At 39.3% G+C, this 25450-nt stretch overlaps 1 protein-coding gene across 1 annotated transcript in view; it reads left to right on the forward strand.

Annotated features, from left to right (window-relative positions):
• The first annotated feature begins 215 nt into the window (after positions 1 to 215).
• kcnb2b (potassium voltage-gated channel subfamily B member 2b) overlaps positions 216 to 25450 on the forward strand; it is a 109442-nt gene continuing 84207 nt past the window's right edge. Inside the window, exons 1-2 of the mRNA XM_072688439.1 lie at positions 216 to 377; positions 3606 to 4311. Coding sequence (XP_072544540.1) covers positions 3730 to 4311 — 582 coding nt within the window. The 5' untranslated portion in view covers positions 216 to 377; positions 3606 to 3729. The remainder of the gene's footprint in view (positions 378 to 3605; positions 4312 to 25450) is intronic.

Consider the following 25450-nt stretch of genomic DNA (forward strand, 5'->3'; position numbering starts at 1 on the left):
CCCCCCACTGACCCTCTCTCTTTATTTCTCTCCCTCTCTCTCTCTTTCTCTCCTCCCCATCTCCCCTCCTTCCATTTAGCCATCCTCCCGTCTCTCTCTCTCTCTCTCTCTCTCTCTCGCTCTCTCTCTCTCTCTCTCTCTCTCTCTCTCTCTCTCTCTGTGGGCGGAGCTCCGGTCGTGCTCCTGAAGCTCCTCAGTGAAGCTCGTGAGGAGAATGTGGGACGCGCGCGCGCTGTAGCGGAGCCTTTCTCTCTCTCACACTCTCTTTCTCTCTCTCTCTCTCTCTCTCTCTCACACACACACGCATACACTCACACACACCGCAGCTCGCGGTGGAGAGGACGGAGTGCATGCAGGAGCTGGACCACTTCAGCAAGGTAAGATACACACACGCGCGCGCGCATTCTGGATGACAGCAGTGTGTTACTGTGGTTGTCCGCATCATGAACACACACACGCTCGGGTAAAGAAGCGCAACAGTTTAGAGCCACTGGAGACGCAGTAGAGTGAAGTTCTACAGCGCCGCAGGAGCACACACACACACACACACACACACACACACACACACATACACGCTAAAGCAGTGTTAATATTAGCTACGCCAATATACAATGTTCAGCTCTCTCTCTCACACACACACACACACAAACACACACACAGCCTGCATTTAAAGCTGTGCGTTATAGAAAGTCTGTTATTCACAGTGGGGCAGAAAGAGACTACATAATAATGCTAGTGGTGTTTTTCATATGTTAGACTGTCTGTGGTTTAGATTTAGGTTTGGGTTATGTTTAGAATTAGTGTACATTTAGGTTTAGATTTGGTTTATAGTTAAGCTTGTGTTTGGGTTGGGTTTAATTTTAGTTTACATTTAGGTTTGGTTTACATGTAGGTTTACATTTAGGTTTACCTTTAGGTTTAGTTTATGTTTAGGTTTTGGGTTGGTTTAGGTTTAAGTTACATTTATGGGTTTGGGTTTGGTTTATGTGTAGGTTTGGGTTTTGTTTACATTTAGGTTTGGTTTATGTGTGGGTTTATGTTTTGGTTTGGTTTAGGTTTAGTTTACATTTAGACTTGAGTTTGGTTTATGTTTCAGTTTGGATTTAGTTTAGGTTTATGCTTTGGTTTGATTTAGGTTAATTTACATGTAGGTTTGGGTTTGGTTTACGTGTAGGTTTGGGTTTCATTAACATTTAGACTTTAGTTTTGGGTCTGATTTAGACTTAGGTTTGTGTTGGGTTTATGTGTAGGTTACGCTTATATTTAGGTATGGTTTACATTTAGGTTTAGGTTTGGTTTATATTTTGATTTAGGTTTAAGTTTGGTTATTTTTAGGTTTAGTTCACATTTAGATTTGGTTTAAGTTTGGGTTAAGGTTTGGTTTACATTTAAGAAAAGTTTGAGTTATTGAGTTATTAATTTTAGGTTTAATTTACATTTAGATTTTGGTTTAGTTTACATTTACATTTAATTATGGTTTATGTTTAGGTTTGAGTTTAATTAAAATTTGGTTTAGTTTAAGTTTGGATTACATTTAGGTTTAGTTTACATTCAGATTTGGTGTATGTTTATGTTAAGTTTAAATTTAGGTTTAGATTTGTAGATTTGGCTTTGGTTTTAGGTTTATTTTGGTTAGTTTGATTTTGTATATAATTGTGGTGTGATTTGTTTTTTTGGTTTAGGTTTAAATGGGTTTGTTTTGTTTTTGTTTATTCTACTTTAGATTTGTTTAAGTCTATATTTGATTTGATTTGGTTTGTTTTGGTTTGTTTGGGTCTAAGTTTAATATTGGTGTGTATTAGTTCAGATGGGATCTCTGTGTGTGTTAAGTTTGTTTGGGTTTAGAAAAAGGTTGCACAATCGTGGAAAAAATTGCATTGCAATTTTTTTCTATGACATGTTATGCAATATTAAAAAATACAGGAAATGTTAGCAAAATAATCTAGTTTTATTAACATACTCTGTGTATCCAAGATTGAAGTAAAAGAAATAATACTTAGCAGATATATATTGCCTTTGGAAATGAGAACAGTGGAATTTAGTTTTGTATAAACAACCATTACATGTTTGATATAATCTGCACATCCTTGTGCATGCACACATCGCAGTGACAATGCAGAAATCATACATTGTGCAGCCTTAGTTTAGGTTTTATTTCATGGTTTTGGTTTAGGTTTGATTGGGTTGGTTTTGGTTCATGTTTGTTTAGGTTTATATTTGTTCTTGTTAATATTTGTTGGAGATTAGGTGTCGATTTTTATCAACTCATTTAGCTTTGCTCACAGAAGAGCGGTGTGATAATTTTGATAATGGTGGATGCTGAATGTTTCCGTAAATGTGCAGCTCTTTTCATTGTAATTCTTCCTGCTGTACAGACTAGAGATTTAAACCTGCTGTTTAATAAAGTCTTTGGCAAGACAGGCTGGCTTTATTCACTGATCCATGTGCCTTGCAGTGTAAACCCCAGCATGTGGGATGTGAACACTGATTGTTGTGATCCAAGCAAAATTACATAAGAAATGTTTGAGCTGTTAAGCCATAAGCTAAATAAAGGGTTCATTACATTGTATTGATTCAAATGTATACATTGCTTTTACATGAATGAATTTGTACATCACATTAAAAACAAATACCAATGTAGTCTGTATGTATTTACCTGTTGGTTCATTTATTTGTTTGAACTACATCTAAATTATTCACTGTGTACTGTACTGTTTTCAGTATGTACTATAAATTTGTCTGTATCTACTATGAATTACTCAGTATCCACTATGAATTATTCAGTGTATGCTATGAATTATTAAATATGCACTATAAATTATTTAGATTTTACTGTATGAGTGTTTCAGGCATCTACAATGAATGATACAGTATCCACTACAAATGATTCAGTGTCCACTATGTATTACTCAGTATCTACTGTATCTGCTATAAATTATACAAAGTCAACCATGAATTATTCAGAGTCTGCTATGTTTCAAGTGTCTGCTATAAATTATTCAGTATCTACTTTGAATTATTCGGTGTCTACTGTGAATTATTCAGAATCTACTATGAATTATGCAGAATAAACTATAAATGTTTCAGGTGTCTACTATAAAGTATTCAATCTCTACTATGAATTATTCATTTTCTTCTATGAATGTTTCAAGTATCTAATTTGAGTTATTTAATATTTACTATAAATTATTAAATTGTTTCTGTGTATTATTCAGAATCCACTATGAAATATTCAGTTTCTACTATTAATTATTTGGATTTTTACTTTAAATGTTTTAGATGCCTACGATGTATGTTCCAGTGTCTACTGTGAATTCTTCTTTATCTATTATGAATTATCCAGTTTTTATTAAGAATTATTCAGTATCTGCTATGCATTTTAATATCCACTATGCATTTTCAGCGTACACTATGAATTATTCAGTATTTACTATGAATTATTCAATATCTACTACGGAACTGTGTAAGGTAGGTTAAGTTTATAATTTCTTAACTTTGGCTTTAGGCATTGGGCTGTTAAGTCTTTATGTAATGATGGTTATCTGAGTTGTTCCATGTTTCCTAACTCTAAAGTTCTGTCTCTCTTTTTGTTCTCTCCTCTGCAGCCATGGAGGGACATGTCTAAGGAGGACCCAACATAACTCTCTTATTTGGCATTATTATTTTGTTGTAGTTGTTGTTGTTGTTTTCTTTCCGTTTCTACTCTCCCTGCCCGCGTTTGTGATCAACATGGCGGACAAGGCCGGCCTTGGAGTTCCGAAGTCGAACGTTCGCTCCAGCTCATCTCTTCCGCCGGAGCCAATTGAGATAATCCGGACCAAAGCCCGGTCCAGACGAGTGCGGATAAATGTGGGTGGTTTGAACCATGAGGTCCTGTGGCGGACGCTAGACCGACTGCCGCGGACGCGACTTGGGAAGCTGCGTGACTGCAACACGCACGAGTCCCTGATGGAGGTGTGTGACGACTACAGCCTGAATGAGAATGAGTACTTCTTTGACCGTCATCCGGGGGCCTTCACCTCCATCCTGAACTTCTACAGAACCGGAAAGCTGCACATGATGGAGGAGATGTGTGCACTGTCGTTCGGCCAGGAGCTTGACTACTGGGGAATCGATGAGATCTACCTGGAGTCCTGCTGCCAGGCCAGGTACCACCAAAAGAAGGAGCAGATGAACGAGGAGCTGCGCAGGGAGGCGGAGACACTGAGGGAGAGGGACGGCGAGGGCGAGTTCGATAACACCTGCTGCTCCGAGAAGCGGAAGAAGCTCTGGGACCTTCTTGAGAAACCCAACTCCTCTGTCGCTGCTAAGGTAAATACCTGCGGTGACTGGAGTGAAAGTGGTGCACTTCCAGCTTTAGGGCTGCAGCGAGGAATTACCAAAGGCCGAAAACTCTCTACACTCTTTAGGATAAAGGTTCCTCAGTGGTTTTGGAAGTACAGTTCCAGAAGAAAATGCTTTATTTGGTGTAAAACCTTTACATTATTACAACTTAAAAAAGATAAATACAATCCCTACAATGAACCCTTTTTGGCACCACAGCAGGTTCCTTTAAGAACCTTTAATTAGAGAGTTTTTTAAAGAACCCTTCTTTAAAGTAAGAATTCAGCATATGGAACTTGATAGATTAGATAACCAAAAGCAGTTCTTCCAGTTGCACATTTTGGAACCACTTTCAGCAGATTGTTCTTTAAGGAACCCTTTTTGCACACATGATAGTGAGTGAAAAGTAAATGAAAGGGTCTTTAGCAATTAAGCTTTTTCCCTAGAACTGTTCATCCGAGCCAAGATCCGTAAGGGAACCTTACGAGTGTGAGGTGCAGCAGCATATGGGGAATGTTCTGCATCTGTGGTGACAGAGTCTGTTGGGCTTACACACAAACACACACACACAATCACACACACGTGTGCTGTGTGCACACATCCACACAGTTTGGTGTGCGTTTAGTGTGAACACAGTGTGCCCTAATCTTGTACTGCACGTCACTTTGTCATACACACAGTTTTAGTGTGCTTTGGTGTGAACACAGTGTGCCCAGATGCTGAACTACGTGTTACTCCCTCAAACACACACGGACACACACACACACACGCTGTGAAATGTTCAAGATTGTGAGTTATATTGTTTCTGTGCTCTTGGTTCAATCGCTGTGTTTGTTTGGATGTTTCCAAGCAATGCTGACGAAAAATCGTAATATTGGCGTGTTTATGTAATGCTGAGTGCTTACTGTAGTACATGTGTAATTGTGCTCTTATGAGGACCTGTGCAGAAAATGCACAAAGTTTCTTAACAGGACCTTTACTTTGGCATATGCATTTTCTGTTCTTTTGACATGTCAACAGTAAGGGTGAGCGATATGGTTCATATCAATGGGGAACCCTGAGGAGAGGAAATTAAAATAGATACATTTATTATTTAATTTGTATTTAAGAGAAATTGTATTCTGCTGTGTTAAAATTGTAGTCATATTTCATTATTAATGGAGTAGTAAATTAAAAAAAGTCCATGAGCCAAGACGTGTTTGATATCTGACATGTGCTTCTTTAGTTTACAATGAAAGATGCTAGGCTAATGTTGCTAACAAACGCTGGACTTAGACTGTCACCAATTTCATCTCTGAAAAAAAAAAAAATCTCAGAATATGAGAATGAAGTTTCCATTTTGTAAGCTAATAATAGAAGAGATTGGTGACAGTTCTTGTCCAATGTTTGTTAGCAACTTTAGCTTAGCATCTCCTGTTGTAAAGTAAAAGAAACACATATCAAATACCAGACATTCCTTGGTTGATAGACTGCATCTGAGGTCAGTGATCAAATATGTTTATTTAATTTTTCACTGTTATGGATGGATCTCAACAAAGTTCTGGATGTCAACAAAGCACAACTAGTACAATGTAGCTTTATTGTACATGTGGTTAGTTTTTCAGGTAGATATTTTGTTCTTTGCAGAACACTTAACTAAGTGTGTAGGGTTTGGTTCTGTTTAAGATCACTGATATAGTTACAATGCCATAAAACACAGATTTACTCAATTAACCATTGACTAGATTACAGTAGATTACTGGATTACTAACATAATCAATAATGAACAGCGGTACAATCTCTAAACAATCTCGAACGCAGAAAATATGCTAAAAATGTGGTCAGTGTGGTGCTATTATTAAGGCATGTTTAGCATAACTTAACACAAAATGTGTTAAACGACTCTATGGGTTTCTTGGATATATTTTTTCCCACTTCTGAGCCATTTCTTGGTGGTTTGCCACCAATCAAACACATCTAAGCATCACTGTTTGATTAAATGTACATCTGAGATGTTCTCTTTCACTGCCAGTGCACAGTAAAATCATTATTATTATTATTATTAATAATAATAATAATAATAATCATTTGGCAGTGAACACACACACTCACACTAGAGTTTAGGACAGCGAGAACACACACTTGGAGCAGTGAGCAGTCACTTCATTGCACCCCAGGGAGCAAATGGTGTTTAGGTGCCTTGCTCAAGGGCACCTTTGCCATGAGTGCTGGTCCTGGGGATTGAACCAGTGGCCTTGTAGTCCCAAGCTCACTTCTCTAACCTTTAGGCCACAGCTGCTATTATTATGATTATTATTATTATTATTATTACGTGGGCAATATGACATGACATTTGATAATGGCAATATTTCATTGTTGTTGTAATAAATGTTGTTGTTGTTGTGATACACAGTCAAATGTGTTGTTTATTATAGATATAGTCTTAAATACAGTGACCATTTTTCACATGTTGACCACTGCATGTTTCCATACAGACAGCAAAATTAGCCCCACTTAACTGGGATGTAGTGCAGTAAACCTAGTATCTTAAACCTCTTATTCTTATTGCAGTATTATTATAAGTAGCCAGTATTTCATTTACAGCAGACACAGTGTGTTTATTCGTTTGAACAAAGCGGTCGCTACTTTGTTGGATAAAGTAAACAAACAGTGAACGAATGTGACTCCGAAAATGTGTGATTAGGTGTTCGTGACTTGTAACCGGTCCGCCCTGCGATGGTGCACAGCCATGCAGCGAGTTGTTGGCCGTCCATTAGCTGGTGCTGGAACGTTGATGAAATTCAATCAGCGCTAATTTACGAGGAGCCTTCGGGCCGGCGGTCAGAGAGGATAATATTTCATGTCTGAGTGAGCGCATCATAAAAACATCCTCTCAAAGTGTGACAGGGTGCAAGGCCGTAGGAGCCAAGGAGAAGAATCTCAGCAGCCTGCTCGGCTAGCCTCATGTTCGCGTGTTGGGTGTGTTATTGTGGTGCCTTCTTTTCCATAAGTGCAGCGTCATCTGTTTCACTGGACATTTCCTGGGCCGATAGAGAAATCAGGCGTTATTCAATTTCGACCTCTCTCTCCCCTCACTTTATTTATGACGGTGAGGGCAGCAGCGGTGTGCGTGTATGTGTGTGTGTTTGTGTTTGTGTGTGTGTGTGTGTGTGTGTGTGTGTTTGTGTGTGAGCGTTTGCTGTGTTCGACTGCACATTATAAAGTTGCTGTCGTGGAGCAGGCTGTGGAATATGAACACTACAGTAATGTCTAATATACTTCACTGCAGGGCTGCACGGTGAGGACAGTTATTATTATATTGCTGCAGGGATGCATCGATATGGGTACTATGGGCCAATGCCGATACATAAAGATTATGGATGCATCGATATGGGAACAATGGGCCAATGGCGATACATAAAGATTATGGATGCAGTGATATGGGAACTATGGGCCAATGCCGATACATAAAGATTATGGATGCAGCGATATGGGAACTATGGGCCAATGCCGATACATAAAGATTATGAATGCATCGATATGGGAACTATGGGCCAATGGTGATACATAAAGATTATGGATGCAGCGATATGGGAACAATGGGCCAATGCCGATACATAAAGATTATGGATGCAGCGATATGGGAACAATGGGCCAATGCCGATACATAAAGATTATGGATGCAGCGATATGGGAACAATGGGCCAATGCCGATACATAAAGATTATGAATGCATCGATATGGGAACTATGGGCCAATGGCGATACATAAAGATTATGGATGCAGCGATATGGGAACAATGGGCCAATGCCGATACATAAAGATTATGGATGCAGCGATATGGGAACTATGGGCCAATGCTGATACATAAAGATTATGGATGCAGCGATATGGGAACTATGGGCCAATGGCGATACATAAAGATCATGGATGCAGCGATATGGGAACTATGGGCCAATGGCGATACATAAAGATTATGGATGCAGCGATATGGGAACTATGGGCCAATGCTGATACATAAAGATTATGGATGCAGCGATATGGGAACTATGGGCTAATGCCGATACATAAAGATTATGGATGCATCGATATGTGAACAATGGGCCAATGCCGATTCATAAAGATTATGGATGCAGCGATATGGGAACTATGGGCCAATGGCGATACATAAAGATTATGGATGCAGTGATATGGGAACTATGGGCCAATGCCGATACATAAAGATTATGGATGCAGCGATATGGGAACAAGGGGCCAATGCCGATACATAAAGATTATGGATGCATTGATATGGGAACTATGGGCCAATGCTGATACAAAAAGATTATGGATGCAGCGATATGGGAACAAGGGGCCAATGGCGATACATAAAGATTATCGATGCCGCGATATGGGAACTCTGGGCCAATGGCGATACATAAAGATTATGGATGCAGTGATATGGGAACAAGGGGCCAATGCCGATACATAAAGATTATGGATGCATCGATATGGGAACAATGGGCCAATGGCGATACATAAAGATTATGGATGCAGCGATATGGGAACTATGGGCCAATGCCGATACATAAAGATTATGGATGCAGCGATATGGGAACTATGGGCCAATGCCGATACATAAAGATTATGGATGCAGCGATATGGGAACTATGGGCTAATGCCGATACATAAAGATTATGGATGCAGCGATATGGGAACTATGGGCCAATGGCGATACATAAAGATTATGGATGCAGCGATATGGGAACTATGGGCCAATGCTGATACATAAAGATTATGGATGCAGCGATATGGGAACTATGGGCCAATGCCGATACATAAAGATTATGGATGCAGCGATATGGGTACAATGGGCCAATGCCGATACATAAAGATTATGGATGCATCGATATGGGAACTATGGGCCAATGCCGATACATAAAGATTATGGATGCAGCGATATGGGAACTATGGGCTAATGCCGATACATAAAGATTATGGATGCAGCGATATGGGAACTATGGGCCAATGGCGATACATAAAGATTATGGATGCAGCGATATGGGAACTATGGGCCAATGCTGATACATAAAGATTATGGATGCAGCGATATGGGAACTATGGGCCAATGCCGATACATAAAGATTATGGATGCAGCGATATGGGTACAATGGGCCAATGCCGATACATAAAGATTATGGATGCATCGATATGGGAACTATGGGCCAATGGCGATACATAAAGATTATCGATGCCGCGATATGGGAACTCTGGGCCAATAGCGATACATAAAGATTATCGATGCCACGATATGGGAACAATGGGCCAATGCCGATACATAAAGATTATGGATGCAGCGATATGGGAACTATGGGCCAATGCCGATACATAAAGATTATGGATGCAGCGATATGGGAACTATGGGCCAATGCCGATACATAAAGATTATGGATGCATCGATATGGGAACTATGGGCCAATGGCGATACATAAAGATTATCGATGCAGCGATATGGGAACAATGGGCCAATGCCGATACATAAAGATTATGGATGCAGCGATATGGGAACAATGGGCCAATGCCGATACATAAAGATTATGGATGCAGCGATATGGGAACTATGGGCCAATGCTGATACATAAAGATTATGGATGCAGCGATATGGGAACTATGGGCCAATGGCGATACATAAAGATCATGGATGCAGCGATATGGGAACTATGGGCCAATGGCGATACATAAAGATTATGGATGCAGCGATATGGGAACTATGGGCCAATGCTGATACATAAAGATTATGGATGCAGCGATATGGGAACTATGGGCTAATGCCGATACATAAAGATTATGGATGCATCGATATGTGAACAATGGGCCAATGCCGATACATAAAGATTATGGATGCAGCGATATGGGAACTATGGGCCAATGCCGATACATAAAGATTATGGATGCAGCGATATGGGAACAAGGGGCCAATGCCGATACATAAAGATTATGGATGCATCGATATGGGAACTATGGGCCAATGCCGATACAAAAAGATTATGGATGCAGCGATATGGGAACAAGGGGCCAATGGCGATACATAAAGATTATCGATGCCGCGATATGGGAACTCTGGGCCAATGGCGATACATAAAGATTATGGATGCAGTGATATGGGAACAAGGGGCCAATGCCGATACATAAAGATTATGGATGCATCGATATGGGAACTATGGGCCAATGCCGATACATAAAGATTATCGTTGCCGCGATATGGGAACTCTGGGCCAATGGCGATACATAAAGATTATCGATGCCACGATATGGGAACAATGGGCCAATGCCGATACATAAAGATTATGGATGCCACGATATGGGAACAATGGGCCAATGCCGATACATAAAGATTATGGATGCAGTGATATGGGAACTATGGGCCAATGCCGATACATAAAGATTATGGATGCAGCGATATGGGAACTATGGGCCAATGCCGATACATAAAGATTATGGATGCATCGATATGGGAACTATGGGCCAATGGCGATACATAAAGATTATGGATGCAGCGATATGGGAACAATGGGCCAATGCCGATACATAAAGATTATGGATGCAGCGATATGGGAACAATGGGCCAATGCCGATACATAAAGATTATGGATGCAGCGATATGGGAACAATGGGCCAATGCCGATACATAAAGATTATGGATGCATCGATATGGAAACTGTGGGCCAATGCCGATACATAAAGATTATGGATGCATCGATATGGGAACTGTGGGCCAATGCTAATACATAAAGATTATGGATGCATTATTGAACTTTTTACCCTCTCCCCTGGATTTCTAATGCTGTGCGTTAATGAGGTCCCCTAGCTACCGCACACCACACACTGCAATGCGGCCCAGTGGCTTTTATGTTGTGATATGCTTGTTATCTTGTGTTCTTCACCTTTATCCATTTCCAATTGGCCTAGCGCTACCTGTTAGCTGTCTCTCTTCCAAATTCTCCTGAAGAAGCAATTGCGTTGCTCTTTTGCTAGTGGGCTGGATGCATGTTTTTGGGGTGTAAAAGTCTAAAGAGTTTTGGGGTAGTGGAATGCTAAGGCACCTTTAAACATTGTCTGCTCATGCTGATATGATGAGCATTCCTAGTTGATCCATATTAGGATTGTTCTACACCTTACACTGTATTACTGAACAGTGGGTGATTTTGTGGCTGAAGTTTAGTCTTATGCTTTAAACCCAAAGCTGAACAGACTCACATATTTCCAATACATACATGGTAAATATATCTAACATCAAAGTATCAGTCGCTGATGTAAATATCATACAATCAATTAAAGATCTACAATGAAGAGGCTATTTAGCATAAATTTTGCTTGGGATATTACTGTGCTTCCTAGTGTCTAGTTCTGTAATGGTTCCTAGCTGAGTGTGTAGTTCTAAGTTCTATGTTTCTATGTTTTGGTGTGATGTGAACCATGTTTTTGTTTTCTAATTATTTATTTATCTGAAACCAAGCATATTAATGCTCATTCTCCAGTCTGCAGAGCTATAGATCCCACATATCACAGTTGCGTTTTTAATCAAATACTTCATGATAAAACACAATGCTAAACCAGGGTGCAACACAGACTGCGGCAAAACCGAACTGTGGTACAGAAACTGAGTACCGAACTGAACTGGGTAAAAAAAACACACTGGTGAGTTAATAACCTAAAGATTGGCCTCTCTTTTGCATGTCAGTTAAAGATTGGCCTCTCTTCCATTTCCCATAAAAAATGGGAGGCTCATTTTCATGTTGCAGCCTTTCATCAATAGCAGTGCATCTGTAGTGCTCGAGATATCAGTATTGCACAGGCCGATATCACAATAATTATTAACAAATCATATATTGTACAGCTCTGATGTACAAGGGGTTGATCTGAGGAGCGCTCTGTACTGCGTGCAAATGCAACACGGAATAACCCTGGGAGAGATACCGTCTCTTCTCTCCAGTGCAGCGTTTAAATGTTTCCTATTCGTTTCCTATTGTATTTAGCCGTCCTGCGCACAGTGCATGCTTAATGAACTGCTGAAAGAGGCCTTTGGTTGTCAGGATCCTTTCAATTGCAGGGAGATGAAAGAGAATAAGCCCTGAATCTCTTCTCTCCAGTGCAGTTTTAGTCTTATTGTCAGTGTATTTAGCTGTCTCGTAAAAAGGTACTTGGTTAACTGTTTTTAGGCGACTTGCTTTGGTTATACTTGGTTTAAAATGAATGTTTTAGATGCCAGCATTCCAGCATTGAAATTGACTTGCTGTGGGTTGCGTGAGTACTGTGGATTCCAGTATGTCAGGCAACTGCATAGAAAGATGTGGGGGGAAAAGCAAATTTTAAATGTGTATTAAATGTAGTGCAAAACTGTACACTTTAGAAGCCTAAGGTTTATTCTATTTTAAGTTAAAAGCTGCAGAAAAGAACAACCTATTCAGAAACCCCTCCATGTGCACACACTGCTGTCTAAATAATAATCTATACACTGCTGCTGCACGTGTGGGTTATACTAAATGTCACTTAATGAGATCTACAATGATCCGCAAACTATCTGGATGGTTCATGACCATCACCAAGTTTTGTAGTCACTGGTGATGCACAACTCTGTACGGCATGGTTTTCCTGTTCCCAGCACCAAGGTCAGAAGACATCATATGTATGCTAGATCTCATAGACAGAACTCACCAGTTGATTGGTTTTATGAAGTTTTTTGTTGTGTGTCGCATTCTATGGGGAAATGGTGCACTCATGAGTAAAGTCAGTGTGTGAGTGTAACGCAGTGCTGAAAGAAGGCGGTGTGCATCTGAGGGAGGTCCCTAAATCAGATTAAAGGCACTGAGCTGCTGCTACTGACTCCCCTCACTGAGGCTCAGGAGGAGGAGACGAACTGTAGCACAAAAACACAGCAGCGTTTTCATCTCTCACTGAAAACAACCTGACAGCAGAGACGCAGAGGAGAGTGAGAGAGAGGACAGAGAGAGAGACAGAGAGACAGAATGAGGGAGAGAAAGGTCTTTAAAAGGCTCCATAGCGCACCGTTTTAGCCTCACTGTGTCACTCTCCTGTCCACAGCGTTCACTCTCACACTGCAGCGGGCGTGTGTATCTGCGTTCACGCAGGGGCCCGCCAGGAAAGCTATTGCGTTACAGTTTCTCAGAGGAATCTCGCTAGAGGTGTCCAAACAACAGAACAGCACGCACACATACTTTAACGCCTCTCTTCTTTGGAACAGAGGTTAAATGTGGGCGTTCAAGTGACACATTGTTTAGCGGCCAGTGAAGGTAGAGTTACATTATGAAGGCATGTAGTTCAGGACAGTATGATAGAGAGAGAGATACACAGAGAAAAAAAAGGAGAAAAGGGTGAAAATGGAAAGAGAGATAGAGATAGAGATAGAGAGAGAAAGAAAACAAGAACTATGAGAGAGCGGAAAATGGAGGTGAAAGGAAAGAATAATAAACAGAAGGAAAGGGAAAGATAGGAAAGCAGATGAAGGAGAGGACAGAAACAGTGGAAAAAGTATAAGTATACAGCGAGAGAGTTGGGGGCCGGGGGGTGCAGTAATGTAAGTACAGCTTCAGTGCACTGTACAGCTTCTCTTCTCTTCAGACTCAGAATGAATAATGGATGAATAGTGGATGTGATGGTCAATGCGTTTGGGTGGCCGGCGCTGTAATACAGCTGTACAGTGATTTTAGGCCTGTGGTTTACAGATGTGACGTTAGCAGAGGGGAGAGGAGTGCACCTCAGTGTGATTCTATAAATATTCACTCTCAGCCTCGTAACACAGCAGCGGCGCTGCATGCAGGTACAGCGTTAGTCTTCTTGGGGGCCACGCTGAAGGACAGACTTCAGCCGGCAGGCAATTTTACTCACAACACCACAGAGTGCATTGATCTTCAGCTGAGGTCATTCAGATCCATACAGTCACTCAATTCCCATTATCAGGTTATGTAAAGGCCTTCAGCAAACACACAAATTCATTGTTTCAGTTCATCAAATGTGAAAGATTGTGTGTGAATGAGTGTTGATTGCTTGGTATTCATGTTACTGAGTCTTGATTTCTTAGCAGTTCTGCTACTGAGTGTTGATTGGTTAGAATTTCTGCTTCTGAGTTTTGATTGGTTGGCATTTCTGCTACTGAGTGTTGATTGGTTGACATTTACAAATCAACACAGAAATGCCAACCAATCAGCAATCAATTGTAGTAATGCTAACTAATCAACACTCAGTAGATGTACTGTCATTTTTAAAAGCAGAAAGAACCATTTAAAAATAAAAGATCAGTATTAGATCAACGTTTAGATGAAAACAAATCTTAAAACCAATTCTAAAAACCAGGCAGCCAGTGCACCGCTAATAATACTAATGTTGTAATGTGTTCTCTTCTTTCCTGTATGTTTTGTTAGTCTAGCTGCAGCGATTCAAACTAGTTGCAGTCAGTCTGTTGAGCTTTTTCGTAATGCTATAAACAGTGCACACTAGAGGGCGCTGCTGAGTGAGTCCGTAATTAATACGTTCTTACAAGGTCACGTCTCTCGATTCCTGAAAAATAAAAACTTAGCACTGCTGTCAGATTATTAAACAGAAATCTGAAATGTCTGTAATACTGGCTCCTTAGGGCAGATAACACAAAAACTGTGCTGTTAATGAATAGATCGAGTGCACTTCATGCTGCTTCACTGTGGTGATGTTTTAACGCGCTGGAGTGTTAACAGCTGTGATTTTTTTTTTGTCCTGCAGGAAAATTAAACACAGCTACACTTGAATCTGTGTCTGCTGTTTGATTATAATAACTGTTAAGCAGCGGTTTTACTAAAGTAAACACCATATGCCTCCAAATTATTCGGAACAGATGCACAGGCTCTGTTTATATTCTGAAGGAGCAGAAATAACTTTACAGAGGAAAAAGCCTTATTGCTAGCTGTGATTAAGTGTTTTTGAGAAATATTTACAGTAATTTAAAAAAACAGACCTGCCCTGAAAAAAATAACCAAAAGAAATTTTAGAGTGAGCCAAGCGAACTTCATTAATAGAGAAGGCAGCGTGATTTATTTACATCTTATTTAATCTTAAGATGTGCTTTCATTCATTACCAGGAAAATACATCTTCTTTACTGCATGATAAGTGTGTGTGTGTGTGTGTGTGTGTGTGTGTGTGTGTGTGTGTGTGTTTAAAGCAGCGCCAGTGGGGATTTATAGATGCCTCTAAAAAACAGCAACAGCCTGATTGTGTATTCATGCATGAAGCAGTGCAGTTGAAGTGAGATTTATGCATTTCAAGCTGAATAATGTGTCTAAAATATGACACAACTCTTGAACCTCTCTGCAGCCTCCACTCATCTGTATGCAGTCTTTTATTTGAAGGAACATCTTATATCCCTTACTTTTATTTTTAAAAAGAGAGTGATGTACAGTGTAAACATTGTCCACAAAGTTCATATATAGAGAATAGACTACACAAATGTATGTGTGTGTGTGTGTGTGTGTGTGTGTGTAAATTTCATATTATCATATCTCAGTCTCATAGTATTGGAGCTGATATTAAAATTAAATGCAGAACATCCTGCATGTCTAAAGCCTGTTTTTGAGATTAAACACCAAGTCCCTCATTGAACTCTGTACTGTTGTACTATTGTTGGATTCACATTTAGTGAAAATGGATCGAATATGGCTCCTTGAAAGTCCTATGTCACAGCTGAAGTGTGGCAAAAACTAGCAGACACAGCACAGTGTCACTATTTCTAGGTTTAAACTAATTCTAGGCAGCAGCTCAGAAACGAGAAAAAGAGAGAAAGGCACCTGTACACTATAGACACACACATACGACATGAAATGAATTTAGGTCAATCAGATAAGATATTAAACATTCTATAAAATGGTCATTTTAAAAATGTAATCTAAAATAACTCTGGGCTGGGCGATATGGCAAAAACATTATATCATGATATTTAGAGGCGTTTTCGCGATACACAATATTTATCATCATACATGTAATCACAGACTAGTCTGTTAAACCAGTCTAATTACACTGTTTGTAATGAAACCTGCAGCTGATCAGTGATAATTAAGCACCAACAATATCCTTGATATGGTTAGAAAAACATATTGCATATAACAATTCGATAAAATATTGCCCAGCTCTACCCAGACTTAATCTTAAGGTACTCAAATCAGATCATGGGCCCTTAAAAAACAAAAGTAAACTGAAGTAAAACTTATAAATGCTCTTTTAGAGACGTCTAGTTGTTTGATTGTAGACATTTCAAGAGTGACTCATCTAAATGCTTCCTCTGCAGCTTGTTTGTTTCCTGTTTTTGTCCCATTAGATTTTCAGGAACGGTTCCCAAATTGACTTTCAGCCCATGGCAAACCAAACATTCCTAAATTAGTGCCCCCTGGGTCTGGCTAGTGTTTGTGGAGCACACCTTCTTCCCCTCAGCAGCATTTTAGTTATGTAACCCTTTCCACCGGGACTCAATCAGTGCAGGCCAGCATTTAGGCTCTGCATCCTAAATCCTCTTTACCCTGCTTTCATAATCAGATAAGACACAACCCTCTGGATTATGAGGGCCGTTAGTTCTTCTGTCATTGTATTGGTTATTGAGCCTCTTTATTCAAGAGGATGTTCCAGACGTGAGTGAAATGTTGTGGTGGTTACTGTCATACTGGACCTGACCTCTCCAAGCTCCATGTGCAGATGTGTTCTTCTGTGGCTGTAACACACACGTGTTTATACCACAATACCTACACCTACATTTAGAGTGATAGTAATATTCAACCCTAACGAGAGACTGTAACACACACCTCAGTTTATATCACAATACCTACATTTAGAGTGATAGTAATATTCAACCCTAACGAGAGACTGTAACACACACCTCAGTTTATATCACAATACCTACATTTAGAGTATTATTAATATTCAACCCTAATGAGAGACTGTAACACACCTCAGTTTATACCACAATACCTACATTTAGAGTGTTATTAATATTCAACACTAATGAGAGACTGTACCTCTCTCTGAAGCCATTTTTCAATGTGATTTACTATTAGTAATTAAATGAAATGTGGGATATTGGTGTAGCAGTGGACTTCAGAAGCACTCCTGAAAATGGCACAGTAATTACAGTAATGTCAGCCATAACAGAAAGTTATGCCCTTGACAAAATGAATGAGTGTAAAACGAAACAGCTATATGATTTAAAAAGTGTATGTTATGGAAACATAAAAGTGCACCCATTTCTCAGAATTTATAACTCTGTGGTTGAGATGAACACATTCAGTGTAGAGAAACCTACTGACTGAAAACAAGGGGTTACCATGATGACACAAACATAGTCATTTTATTTATCATACAAAATCAAACACAGCAAAGTGCATCTATATGTGTCTTAAGTTTTAGATGTGGTGTTGGTTATTATACATCTGAACAAAGTAGTTTTTTTTTCAGCAAAATGCCCTGAAATTACCCCACTACTCAAAACTTTGGTAAAACAGTGTATTCACAATAAGTTTATATCCATTTGACATAAAAATTAAACACATTCACAAACTAAACACATTCACCACTGACTTTATGTAAACAAACTAGGTTTAACAAACTATTGTACACACAAGGGCAGCTGTGGCCAAAGGTTGCTTCTGTTTCTACTCCATTGTTCAACAGTTTGTCTTCTTGCAAATTTCCAATGGGAGCATAATGGAAAAATAATATCAAATATCAATATCAAACAGTGGCCTTGCAAGATTCTCTGTCTTTGCAAAATTCTTCTAGCATATGGTTAGTATTAGACTTTTATTTAAAAACACTGTGGTGGGAGGAAGACAGAGATGCCACCAGTTTGTGCTGGGTGCTGCTCCCATGATCATGGACAGCTGGAGCTTGTTCAGGAAGGAGAACCTAGCAACTTAAAAGCTCAGCTCTCACCTGCACAAGGGAGAGAAAATTAGCCTCTCATCCCAGGAGTGAGAGTCCACAAATGTGTTGTTTTTCTGTGTAAATACCGGAATGTAGATGTTATTTGGTGAGATTTTGGACAGATAGCACATTGATCCGCACCATTAAAATCTGTGACATTTTAGATTTGCTGGTTTAATTACTTCTCAGTTAGTGCAGAAATCGATGACTGCTGTAATTACAAAAGCTTTGACTGAAGTTGAAACGACTTTTTTTTTGCTCCAAGCTTGAGAAACATGCTTCACGCTTAGTGCTCTATTTTAATAAGCTTTTATTTTTGAATTCTCTGGCTTGTGTGTAAGGGTGACCGGAGGAAAATCTTTGGAGGGTCGTGGCATGCTGTGGGGAGTGTTAGCAGGTTGGGTACAGAGTGAGTGCTGTGGAGCTAGACAGCAGCGGCAGGGCTGATACGGCATGTCTAATTCAGATGAATAAATGGTGCTGATTTGGCCAGGCAGGCGGGATTAATCTGCCAAAGTTTGTAGAAACATACACTGGAGATCTGCACAGCTGACAGAAAAGTGTTTATAAGTTCGACCGGGAGACTTAAAAGCAGAAGGCCTTGTTTATCACACGTTTGCAGATTTTACAGCATAGCCAGAGAACCACACACAATCTAGCCATGAACAAATCTCACAACTAGTGCTGCATGATGTTTCTGAACGGCAGTTCTTTTTAAGTTTTGCTCTTTTTTAAGTTTTGCTTAATGAAAGGTTCTTAAATTATTCTTGCCTTATAAATAATTAGAGATAGAGGGATAGATGGGTGGATGGATGGCCAGCTAGCTAGCTAGAGAGACAGACTGGCAGAATGCTAAGAACTCCCTGGAAACCACCTGGGACAACATAGCATCCACCTGATGGTATCCATATGATACCACAGCAACAACCTGGAACACTATATCAACCATAATCAACTACACAGCAGCACCTTACAACCAACAGAAACACCATAGCAACCATCCTGTAACACCCACCTAGTAAGCAAGTATAAAACAACAATACCAAATAGCAGTTATGTACTAATACATTAACATTACTGGTGAGTAATCATATTTGCTTTTTCTTTGATAAATGCACTATTTACATGTGCATTAATTATAGAAATCATTTTCCTAGAGGTTTCCTGGAAGTTCAGTGCACTTTGTTGCTACTAATTAAGCTTTAAAACTGAAATGTTCCTAATGTGATTCACTGCTGACCCAATCCATTGCTGAATAACTTTCTTTGATAGCAACATTTAAACTTCAGAACAAAAACTTTTTTCCATTTTGCCAATTAAAGCAAATGGCAGTTGATGGCAAGCAGGCATGATCCACTCACATAACATACACATGTTAAATGTAATAAAGAACCATATAGAAACACACCATCAATATGATGCTGTATGTACCCAATATGGAATATGCAGAAGATGGTTTCCAGAGGCATGTGGCATTGCACAAGCACTAGTTTTATTTAAAAGAGCAGTTGCAACTGGGATGAAAGTCCTACAGTTGTATAGTTTTACAGTTTTACAGTGATATCATCAAAGACATCCAGAAGGAAGCCACTCAAAGACAGCTCATTCAAAGCACAGCCGGCTAACACCAGGGCTGTTAATATAACATCATGTGAAATTACTGTTTTTGCCACTAGGTTGCAAAAATAAAGATTATGTACTTCATAGAATTAGCACTGTACATCAATTAAAGTAAGTTCATAAATAAATATACATGTATGTATTAAATATTAAATATAAAGATTATTTATATCAATATAATTTATTTATGCACTCTATGCAGCAGAAAGAACCAAACTCTGCTCTACAGAAGATTAGGTTTATGCCCTGTCTCTGTGAAAGACCAGCCTTACACTTTAGTCCTCCACCGGGTCTTCTCCAAATTTTAGCTGGAGAGCTTCATCCTGACCTTGTGGCCTGTTGTGGCCTGTCAGCGTTCATTGATCTGTTTTAATAGCCTCTTTAATGGTTTCTGTGGAACTAAAGGTGCAGCCTCGGCTTCCTGTGCTGGGTCATATTCTGAATTGTGCTAATGCAGCAGGTGTACTTAAGGGTATATATATATATATATATATATATATATATATATATATATATATATATTATCATAATAAAGAATGTTTAAAAGTCACAGTAGTGCCATATTGAAAATACTATCAAAAACTGTTTATCCTTTTATTATGCCCTTTTGGACATCAGTCAGATCGCATCCTTTGCTCATGAAGATCGTTTTGCACTCTGCTACAACTGACTGGTGTGCTCGCTTATTCATATGTGCAGCAAACCCCGACACACGGGGATCTGTGGTCATAATATTCTGAAATGACTGTGACAGTAGGTGAAGGGTGGTAGAATCAGCCTTAATAGATCAGCCATAGTGAAGGTGTACCGAGAATGGACTTCTTGCACATTGAGTGCCTCCCAACGCCATAACCCCAATAATGGTGCCCCTCAGTCCACTGATGCCAGAGGGCTCTGGCAAGTGGTACAGAGCAATAGACCCACCACTGTGAACTAGTTAACCTCTATAATAAACACAGTCCATGCCATGATGCCTCAGTAGTGTTATCCGAGCCAAGAACGTTTTATTCCACTATTAAGTAGGTGGTCGTAATATCCTGAGAATTTTATTTTACAACTTTCTTGAATATTAATGTAATTGATTGTAACTTTTGCTATCATTCCAGACTTGGCTGAATCAGATGAATCATCACAATGCAATGCAATGATGCACTTTTGCACTCTGGTAACGCCTGTGCGCTTCAGTATTGCGAGGCTTTGGTCCTGAACCCCCTGCAGTGTGTTTTGAGGTGAAGAATGGAGTTATGTTGGGAACACTACCCAGCAGCTGTTATACAGCAGCGCTGCTGTGTGTCTGGCAGGTACTTTGTCATGTTTATAATGCAGGATGCTGTGGTCCTCTATAATGCAGGATAGCTTTCCTTAACTCAGTATGGGGCTGGAATAATGAAGTGCACAAAAAAATGAATTAGGCAAAAATGTTGACATAGCTGTTCTTGCTTTACTTAAAAACAAAAAATATTTCCATATATTTTGCCGTTGTAAACAAAAGGGACATACATTGTCCGAATTCGGTACACGCAATGAGTTGTATTATAATGCTCTATATTTGGATACGTATATGATCCACACTGTCATTCTGATAGATTGTAATATACTACAAGAAGCATAGGGGGTGTTCTGTAATGCTCAGGAATGTTCATATGATCTACATGGTTATTCTGACAGACTGTCATGCACTACAGGAAGTGTAGGGGGTGCTCTGTAATGCTCTGTAATATTCGTCTGATCTATACAGTCATTCTGACAGATTGCCATGCACTTCAGGAAGCATAGAGTCAGTCTATAGCACTTTATAATGTCCATATGATCCACACACTTATTCTTACTGGGAGCACAGGAGCTAAATGGCTTCTGTTGTTTGACAGAACTGTTGTATATTAATATGCCAGCTTTTAACAGTAAACTGTAATCTAGTCTAGAGCTGGGCAATATGACAATATTCTATCGTATTGTGATCAATTTTGTTATTGTGATAACAATATGCTTTTTTTAAGCACATCGAGATATATTATTAGTGTTTAATAAACACTGATCAGCAGCAGGTTTCATTACAAACTTTGTAATTAAACTGGTTTAATTAGATAAGAATCTGTTGCTACTGATTTTTTTAGTCTGTGATTACATGTATCATGATAAATATTGTATATCGTGTATCGTCTTTAAATATCATAAGTATTTTTACCATATCCCCAAGCCCTAATGTAGTCATGTTACAGGGATTACACTCTGACTGTTGTTGTGAGGGAGTGTTACACATTTGCAGAGTGCCTCGTTACAGCCGGACTCTTAAAGTGACTCCTCGCTCCTATCCCCATTCTCTGGAATTCTAATGATAGACACCTGTGTATTTGATAGCATAATATTTAAGACTGGGCTTTAGACTAAGTGAATTGTGAGGTATTTAATCCCATTCTTGGTGATCTACTGCGCGATTGATGTTTGTATGTATATTTATTGTGTACTTTTTCCATGTTTTTCGACTTTGCCTTTAGCCATTTCTCATCAGATTATTTGCCTGTGTTTTGGTTCTGGATTACGACTCTTGGACTATGTTTTTGGACTGTTTGCACCCTGTGATGTTTGTGTCATCTGTCTTTTGGAACTGACCTTGGCTTGTTTATCCACCACAAACTCGGATTGTGATTATTCTAGTAAAGCCTCCTTTGTATTTTACATCTGTGAGCGCCTGACCCTGTTTGGCACCTTACAGGAAGCATGGTAACAAACAGCCCCTAACTTAACAATATCACATGTGCCAAAATGAGGCACATAGAAACTCACAGCATTGGTGGATTTTTTTGCAGTTAATCTCTCTTAATGTAGACACTGAAATTAAGAATCAGACATGACTTTTTATCTGATCTATTCTGTGTTGATTATAGTGCAGATCTGACATGGGAATTGTGGGCACGAAAAACTGTTGATGTTCATATCTGTGAATAGTGATGCATAAAAAAAAACTTAAATGTAGTATTTGGAACAAAAAGCACATGGATCAGCAGCACAGAGAAATAGAACAATTGTTAGTAGAGGGTTATAAAAGCAGTAAAAGCAGTAAAACGCTAATGTTTTAGTGCAGAAGTCAGGCATCACCTAAACCATTCCACTCTTCTGGAGTTCAGTACAAACATCAGTAGATAAAACTTCTAGAACACAGCGGTAAAAACAAAGGATCAGAACTAAATCTGGTTTACAATGGCTAGTTCCTGATTCATTATAATATGCCTAGATCAACCCTGATCCCAATCCACTGGATTCGATTGGGGCGTCCCTAATCACATTTCAGCTTCAGATATCTAAACATCTGTCGAATGATTATCATTTTTTAAGTGATTATCTACTGATTCCACTGTTATTGTGCATCTCTATCATGGTGTGCTGTGGCGTTTACAGAACCTGGAAACTGGAAGTCGCTGAATGTTCTTGGCAGTGTGTGCCTACCTTCAAAGCACTATTTTTGAGTTATTGGACGTTGTGTGATGGTGTGCTATGACCTCTAGGCTGTTTCCAGAAACAGTACATCATTCTGTAAGTATGTTTAATTAGTTTTCATCGCCTCAGTGCTGATTGAGAGGTTACAGAGTCTTTTTATAAGTCCCCTTTTAGGCACAACCAAGTGGAGCACATACAGCTCAGAGGTGGATGTCGGCAGGTTAATGGCGATGGTTTTCCCCGCGTTATTGCATTTGATGGTTTCTGTGACGGGATGACAATGAAGTGATTTAGATCAGAACGAGCCTGTAGATGTCTAATCACTTCTCATAATAATCCTCACCTGATTCAGAGCCGGAGCAGCAATGAGCCAAAAAAGTTACGATTCATCATTCTTTCTCCTCAGCTTCCCCCACACAGACACACACACACACTCCTGGCATGAGCACTACTCAGTAGAGTCTATAACTCGGCCTGTAGGCTGTTGAGCAGAACGTGGCTGATGGAGCTAATTGTGGTATTGCAGAGGAGTGAATGCAGAGAGCTGTCTTTAAAGGAACAGTTCAGTGACAAATCAAATGAACATGATTGCTCACTGAGCCCAGATGCAGTCAGTCAACCGAGACATGATTGATATGTGCTTGACATGTGCTGCAGTGGGAGATGCTATAGGCTGATGTAAAATAAAGTCAAATAAATGCAAAGAAAGGTCATATATTCATATGGTTCTAACAGTAATTGCAAAATACCCGGGTGAAATAAAGGTGAACTAAGATCAGATCAGAACAGTGTAGGCTAGCTGGAGGTGGTTAGAGACTAAAAGTGACACCAGCTGTTCTTTGGAGTGCTGTAGTGAATTCCAGCTCGCTGCTGCAGAATGTGGGGGCTCTCTTCATGCTTTTGCTTACTGGTCACCGGCAGGTCGCTATGCTGATGGAAACCTTTCAGTGACAGTGTGCTAATCATGTGTATAAAGTGTGTGTGTGTCCTAATGAGCTTACTGGAGTTAAATACAGCTGAACGCACGGCACGAGGAGGGACTTCAGACAGAGAGGAAAGCGTTAGCTTAAGGTACTACAACCCAGCATTAACCTCTACCCACTAAACAGATATAAAGGACTGTATATAGTACTGGAAACAGGTTTGCTATCATAGTGGAACCATTCTTTTGTGCTTTATGGAACCAATTTTTATGTGTTTTTATGTTTTATCTGGAAAATGTTTTATTCACTATATTACATTTTGTGTATTTTAACTTATTTGAACTATTATAACTATTATAATGAACTATTTTTTATTGCTCATTTCAATTCCCATTTTTGGTAAATCCACTCGACTACTTGCTACATGAAGCTCGTCCATACAGGTGCACTCTCACTCTAATCCTGAATGTGGATTCATTTCATGGTGCTTAAAGAAATTCATGGCAAGATGCGTATGCATTAAAAAATCTTTAGCAGGACTGAGGCCAGAAACTGTGTCCAGCAGCACTCAGTCAGGCCAATAACCCAAATGCTACTTAGGCAGCCACTAGAGTTCAGATCCACCTTTAGGCTGATGGTAAATTAAGTGGAAAAACAGCTGCAGGGGCTCATAAATGTTCATTAGTGTGTCCAAGACGCTGCTTTAGCCAGAGGGGATCAGAAGACGCCAAGAAAATAACCATCCCACTGTTTCTCGCCTGTACCGATGTCATTCAGATCCAAACGCGTTCAAATGGGTATCTGTAATGAACTGTAGTCACTATGGCAACTGTTAACCCACAGAGGTCCTGTTTTTATAATTTTGCCATACTTTTGTTATGTGTGGAATGCTTTTACATCATTGCATATCTCTATATTTATTTGATTTTTTCTTCTACTTTGATTAACACTTCCTACACAGCTACAAATCTGATATTTTTTCTATTAAAAATTACATTACAGTTTATTGTATGCTCAGATTTCACAAATTGTTCATTTTACATTAAAATGAATTATATAATAAATTCATTTCTATAATAACAGATGTTACATGTACAGATTTTATTCAGCCTGTATAGATCATTTTACAATTGAACATTTGAATTGTAAAACTGAATTGACTTTTGAAATTTGAATTTTAATTGTGACAAATTGCAGTTATTGTTTTTATGTTATTGTTATTTATAAGATTACCTTT

The sequence above is a fragment of the Salminus brasiliensis genome, chromosome 1, assembly GCF_030463535.1.
Source record: "Salminus brasiliensis chromosome 1, fSalBra1.hap2, whole genome shotgun sequence".
Lineage (NCBI taxonomy): Eukaryota > Metazoa > Chordata > Actinopteri > Characiformes > Bryconidae > Salminus > Salminus brasiliensis.